The 6,109-nt window shown below is 43.8% G+C and overlaps 2 protein-coding genes across 2 annotated transcripts in view; both read right to left on the bottom strand.

Annotated features, from left to right (window-relative positions):
- Positions 1-11: 11 nt before the first annotated feature.
- On the bottom strand, positions 12-2,318 carry LOC109538911 (protein bric-a-brac 1). Its single transcript, XM_019906349.2, has 5 exons — positions 1,652-2,318; positions 1,411-1,568; positions 1,214-1,348; positions 868-1,159; positions 12-799 (listed from the first exon to the last, which is right to left on the bottom strand). Exons 1-5 carry the CDS (start codon positions 1,887-1,889, stop codon positions 597-599), a joined length of 1,026 nt encoding a protein of 341 aa, XP_019761908.1. The 5' UTR covers positions 1,890-2,318; the 3' UTR covers positions 12-596.
- Positions 2,319-2,505: 187 nt separating this feature from the next.
- LOC125505574 (protein bric-a-brac 2-like) overlaps positions 2,506-6,109 on the bottom strand; it is a gene marked incomplete at its 5' end in the record, with an annotated part of 10,545 nt that continues 6,941 nt past the window's right edge. The window contains 1 exon segment of the mRNA XM_048669583.1: positions 2,506-4,191. Coding sequence (XP_048525540.1) covers positions 3,722-4,191 — 470 coding nt within the window.

Raw genomic sequence — 6,109 nt, forward strand, 5'->3', positions numbered from 1 at the left:
CAAGGCTTAAAGCAGCAACAACGCTACACATAAAAACTGATGATGGTGGAAAAATACACCGAAACGTATTTTGATTGATAAATAGCGACAATAAACAAGACAAGTTTTCACAGTTTTCGAGACATTTACTTTTTTTTCACACTGGCATCGGCCGCGTGTTTTCCGTCTTATACGAGATGGCTCACCTGTATACCCAAAGCGGCCGATGAATAACTAATTCGTTAATTAATTACCCAGGCCTAAATCAAACTGTCCGGTCTCGATTTGCAGCAAATACTGAACATAAATAAACTGACCTCAGACCTTAAAAACTAACCATGTAAAATTACTAGGAATTATTTAAATAAGTTAATATGGTGTATTGCACTGATGGATCAGTGGCGTGGGACTTTCTGGTCGATCGCAACCACCGCTATATACATGGGGAGCAGGGGTGTACGAATATTTTGATTTTCCTCCTGAAATTTTGGGTTCAAATGCTCTATACAGAAAAATCGGCAAACAACCCTCTCGGCCCGAATTTCGAATAAAAAAATCCAGTCCCATTCCTCATGTCGCTATTGGGCGATTTATCACATGGAGTGGTGGGGGGCGGCTCAGTCGCCCCGGCACTCCGTCATCGGCTCCATCTTGATGGAGGGCATCGTGTCTTTCGGCCTGGGCGTGTTCGAGCCGTGGATCGGCTTCACCAGATCCTCAATGTCCTCCTGAAAGAGGCTCTCGGGGCGCGGCGACGTAAAAGACCTCGACGGCTTGTAGGTCATGCCCGACACTCCAATGCCCACGTCCATGTTGTTGCCTGCAAAACGAGCCGACCGAAATGCTGACGAAATGAACTAATTAAGAATGAGTTAATTAAGAACGTACCGATGTTCATGTTAATGGCGGGCTCCATCGTGCTGGAAACAGTGAGACCCAGAGGGGACGAGATCGGACTCTCCATGCCAGCGGACTCGGCCGGGCTGATGCGCAGGTCTTGTATGCTACCAGCGGGACTGCTCATATTGCGCATGCTCGCCATGTGGCTCATGCTCATTGGCGGCGCACCGTTGCTGGGCAGCGCCACGTTGCCGCAATGCCCCGCTAGCGCCAGCGTGTTGACCAGACTGGCCACCGGATTTGTATCGTGCGCTGAGCTCTGGTTGTGGGCGGCGGCAACCTGAAACCCGCAAAAACGCTGCACTCCTGAGGGGCGCAGCCGTCGATCGCCTACCATGCTGCACATTTGCTGGCGCAGCCCTTGCGCGACTGCAGCCACGGCGGCCGCTGCGGCTGCCCCCGGCGACACGTTCGGATCGGCGCCGTTGCTGCAGCTGTTGTTCTGGTAGCTCTGGATGGTGACGCCGTCCTAAAATCAGCCCCCCCCACCAGTTAGACGCCGCCCTGCACCTGCAGGCTCACCCCACTTACATGCAGTCTCGGATAGGGAATGTGGGGCTCGTCCTTGATCTGGTGCGAGTCGCGGAACACCACCGCCCTGATCACGCCCCTGATGTGCTCGTCCGGCCACACGCCCAGCAGGATCCTTTGCGGCCGCCCTCTGCCCTTCGGTCGCAAATCTGCAAAGCCAAAAATCCCAACTCATTCGAAAATCAATTTTTCCGCGTGTCGCTGGGCAACGTTTCGCCGGCAAACGCGAAACTGCACTTACCAGATCCGCCGTCGGCCGACGGGCCCAACATGTTGTGCACCCGATTGGCGTACAGCACGAAAGTGGGATACGGGATGTCGTACTTTCTGGCCGCCTGCGACAATGAGAGGCCCTCCTTCAGGACGGAAAAAATCGCCTCGGCCATCGTCTCGGGCCGCCACGACTTCAGCGGGCCGCGCTCGCGAAACCTCAAATTGTGCACGAGGCTCTGATTGGTGTTCCAGCATTTCTGCCACATCGACTGCAACTGGTACTGGTAGCTGTCTGCTAGAAGAAAAACCAGAAATATTCATATTAGTCTACATACATATGCAAGTCTGCTGGCCACTCATTTCCCCAAACAGCCAAACAAATTGAACCAAAAACAGAGGAGCTTTGAAGTTGTCCACAACTGAATGCAGGGGACTCTGATAAGTATGCAATATGCACAGTACAACTTCCAATAGAGAGTTCTCGTGGCCCGCGGTACAAAGTGCGCAGTGCTCCATTAGGAAACGCTTAAAACAATGATTGTTTGAGCCATCCTGCACTCAACTATGGACGTTCCCAAATATGAAATTGCTGGCAATCGCAAGAACAAACGCACTTAATAAAAAACTGTGTATCAGACCCTATTAAACCCGTAAATATTCCGGTCAAATACAGTTAAAATAGAAAAAAAAATGCATATTACCATGTAGGAGTCGATACCTGAAACAGAAGAAGCAAACAGTGATTAACACCCAAAAACAAAAAAACCCTATCATCAATAAAACCTCAAGTTTTGCGCGGTTTCTCGGCATTGAGTGCGTCAATGGCGTGTTTCATTCCAGTGACTCAACCGGCTAATTGAACTAAATTAAATAAGAGATTAATTAAACTTAATGGTTCTTTATTGAAATTACTTTTCGTACAAAATAACGTCGAGTACAATGGGTGCTCGTTACCGGCTCGATGGAGCACCAAATCTTATCAGCTTGGCAATAATAGCCAATCAGAAAAGAGCAAAAATCCTAATAAAACTATACGGCGAAATTATTGCTAATTACCATAACACAAGGTTTTGCACCGACCAAATCGATAAGGAAATAATGGGCTGATCGAATCCTGCAACCCTTGCGGCCTTACACTAACTTTAGAACTAAGTAGGAATGTTTTCAACAATGGCCAACGACAAACAATTGAGCGAACTCGGCTGGATTATAATAATAATAATAATAATAAGTCGGTGTATAAAAATAAACATCTCTTAACACTCCAATATTTGATTGAAAACGCATCCTAACAACAAATGAAACTCTTGAAATCGATAGTTCTACTAATAACCGTTAACAATACATATCACTGCGTTGGCATTAAGGCACTCGTAACAATGTTGAACAATGAACTTTAAAATTCATACTTTTATCAACAACAATACTAGATCTAGTCTAAACTGGAAGTGTTAATCGGTTTAGTTGCACCAAAATCATTGAGCTTCCTCAAAGGCAAAACCAAACGGAACTGGCACTATAGAGTCGGTCAATGCGCGCCGTTGCCGAATCAACCCAAAACCCGCCCATTTTTATACTGTAATTATAAAACTTGCCACGAATTCGCTAATCAATGTATAGCTGGCTCAAATGAAGGGCATGAAACTAAAAGTATCTCAAATGGAAATTTGCTGGTTGCAGTTAATCAAAAAAAAAACTTCTGTCGAGTAAAAACTAGAAAAGAGCCCACACCCTGTAGCTCGCTAAGAATACCCGAGAAACAAAAAAAATGAAAATGACCCCACCGCTCCCTTAAATAATAGAAAACGATTTAAGCAGGAATAATTCAGCTGGTGTGAATAAACGCCTCGCGCGGCAACGCTGCGCTTGCCGGCCCCCTTCGAAACTATATTGTATAGTGCGTTGCGTTTGGTTTGGCCTACCTTAATCTAATCGACGAGTATCACTAGGCAGTTTTCGCGTGCTTAACAATATCATCATGCGCATCAGACTTCTTCAAGTTGAATTATTGCTTAAATAAATGGGATTACGTAAAAGTCCTTCAAGCCCCGATGGGAGGCAATGTGAAGGCAAATAATAATAAAAAAAAACAAAAAAATCACCCGTTATACGAGTGACTCAAATCGAGCGAGTTGAAAGATCCATTATTATTGCTCGTGTCGTAGTAGAGTGAGACGATGCTGTGCTTCTTGCAAAAGGCCCACCACCATCGAAAGCCCGACAGGCCGGTGAACATGAATTCCGGATCGCGCAACCTGCGTAGGTTCTCAACAAACGTCAGCACCTCTTTGAGGCTCTTTTTGGTGCGCCGATTGTACGGGGAGATCGAAACGTCGCAGCAAAACTCCAAAACGGCGCTCTCCTCATTAGCGGTCAGGCCCGCTTCTTCTAGCACGGCCATTCGCTTGGATTTGCCTAAAATGTTGTCGTACAGAGTGCCTTTGGGGATGCCATAACGAGAGGCGGCCTGAGTAAAGCGCATCTTCTGATGCACGACCGCTTCGATTGCCTCTTTTAGCTGATCCTGCGTCCATGTCGGTGTTCTCAATTTCAAAAGCTGAGGCATTTCTGGCAAACGGAGAGGGAACAGATATTCAAAACAAACAAAAAAACACGCAAACTTCTTCAGCCTCCAGCCTGCTACTACTTCAAACTACTACTACTAATACACGGTTGAGAAGGAGAGCGAAATAAAAACGTATGTAAATCCTAAACTGGCTGTCGCTTACATTCCCATTCAAATGCGCAAAAGGCTTGATTAATTGGAGATTTTTCGGTCACGCCAATACCAAAGGAGAGCCGGCGGCGCCATCACATTTTAGCTTCTAGCTTTTTAAAGGTTAGGATTTTCCGATACAACCAAGTGCTAGGAAATAATGCATTTCCCAAATAGAGAAATCACAAAAATCGTTGGTTTTTGTCGATTTCGGTCGAGCAAGTAACAACTTGAAATTTTAACAATCATCATAACATCCTAACCCGATGTGTCTGAAAACTGGGAAAATTCTAGTAAAATACCACAAAATGTTGATTTTTGCCGAGTTGGTAAAAGGGGGCTGCTAAAAATGAACGTTTATAACCCAACCAAACCCGCTGCTTTAAAAATGTCTTGCTTCCACCACAGAACAGATTGAAACTTGCCGTTCGCACAGTATTTAGAAGAGACTTGGCTCTAAATAGTCTAATAATTTCATAAAAATCGCGCGGAATCCTTATTTTTGCCAGCGTAGTACATACCAGCCTCAAAATAGATGTTTTACTTCAACTGTGCCCCATTATTTAAAAAGTCGTATTTTCCAAATTAAAGTTAGCAACAATTTGAAACTGTTACAGTCTTTAGAAGACACGTGACTCTAAACATTCTGAAAATTTCACAAAAATCTTCCAAAGTTCAGATTTTGGCAACTTAAAAAATACTAAAAATTGATGTCTTTCCTCGGCTACAGCCTATCCCTAAAAAATTCGTACATTTCAAACTAAAGCTAGGAATAAATTTTAAATTCTCACCCTCTTTAGAAGACAGGCGAGTCTAAATATTCGGAAAAATTAATAAAAATGGCTCAAAATTCTGATTTTTGCCAGCTTGGTAAAGACCAGTCTCAAAATCGATGTCTTTCCCCGACTGCGCCCTCTCCTTTAAAAAGTCCTATCATTCAAACCAAATCTAGCAGCAACTTCAACCTTTCATCATCTATAGGCCACATTGAGTGCAGAATTTGTTGAAAATTTCAGTTCAATTGCGCTGAATGCAAACTTTTTCTGAAATATCAAAATGTTGGTCTGAAAATAAATGGCTTCGTGCACCTGCACCCTCTGCATCAAAAATTCATAACCTCTAATCCAGAGCAAGAAGTAAGCGGAAAGTTTTCCAATCGGACCAAGACACTTGAGCCGTGATATTGGGAAAATTTCAATTAAATTGTACTTAATTCTTGTTTTTGCCGAATTGGTAAATTTTGGACTCAAGTTGAACGCTTTCATGCAACTACACTCTCGACTTCAAAAATTCCTCACTTCTAACGCAGTAAAAGCAGCAAGTTGGGACTTTTTCAACTTGCCAGCAGACACTTGAGTCTCACCATCGTCGAAACTGAACAAAATCGGACTCAATTCTCATTTTTGCTAGTTGCTAGTTTTTGCAAGTTGGTAAATGTTGGCCTAAAATTGAACGGTTTCATACAACTGCACCCTCTGCATCAAAAATTCTTAACTTTTAACCTAATAGAAGCAGGAACTTGGGACTTTTAGACTCGATACAAACAGGGGCGGATCCAGCTTAAAAGTTAAAAGAAAAAATACTGTCTTCTGTTATCTATGAAATTAGAAAAATTATCGTCGTTTTGTGCAAGGGTGGCGCAAGATTATTGCAAAATTTTATATTTTTCGTCCCATTTTGCATGTTTCTCGGAAGAAAAATGAGCAAGAACGCTCGTTTTTACATCATTCCAGAGATAACTAAATGGCCTTTATTCGAAGTTTCTCAAGA

Source organism: Dendroctonus ponderosae, unplaced genomic scaffold, assembly GCF_020466585.1.
Source record: "Dendroctonus ponderosae isolate FM_Combo_2020 unplaced genomic scaffold, Dpon_F_20191213v2 Dpon_F_20191213_9, whole genome shotgun sequence".
Classification (NCBI taxonomy): Eukaryota; Metazoa; Arthropoda; class Insecta; order Coleoptera; family Curculionidae; genus Dendroctonus; species Dendroctonus ponderosae.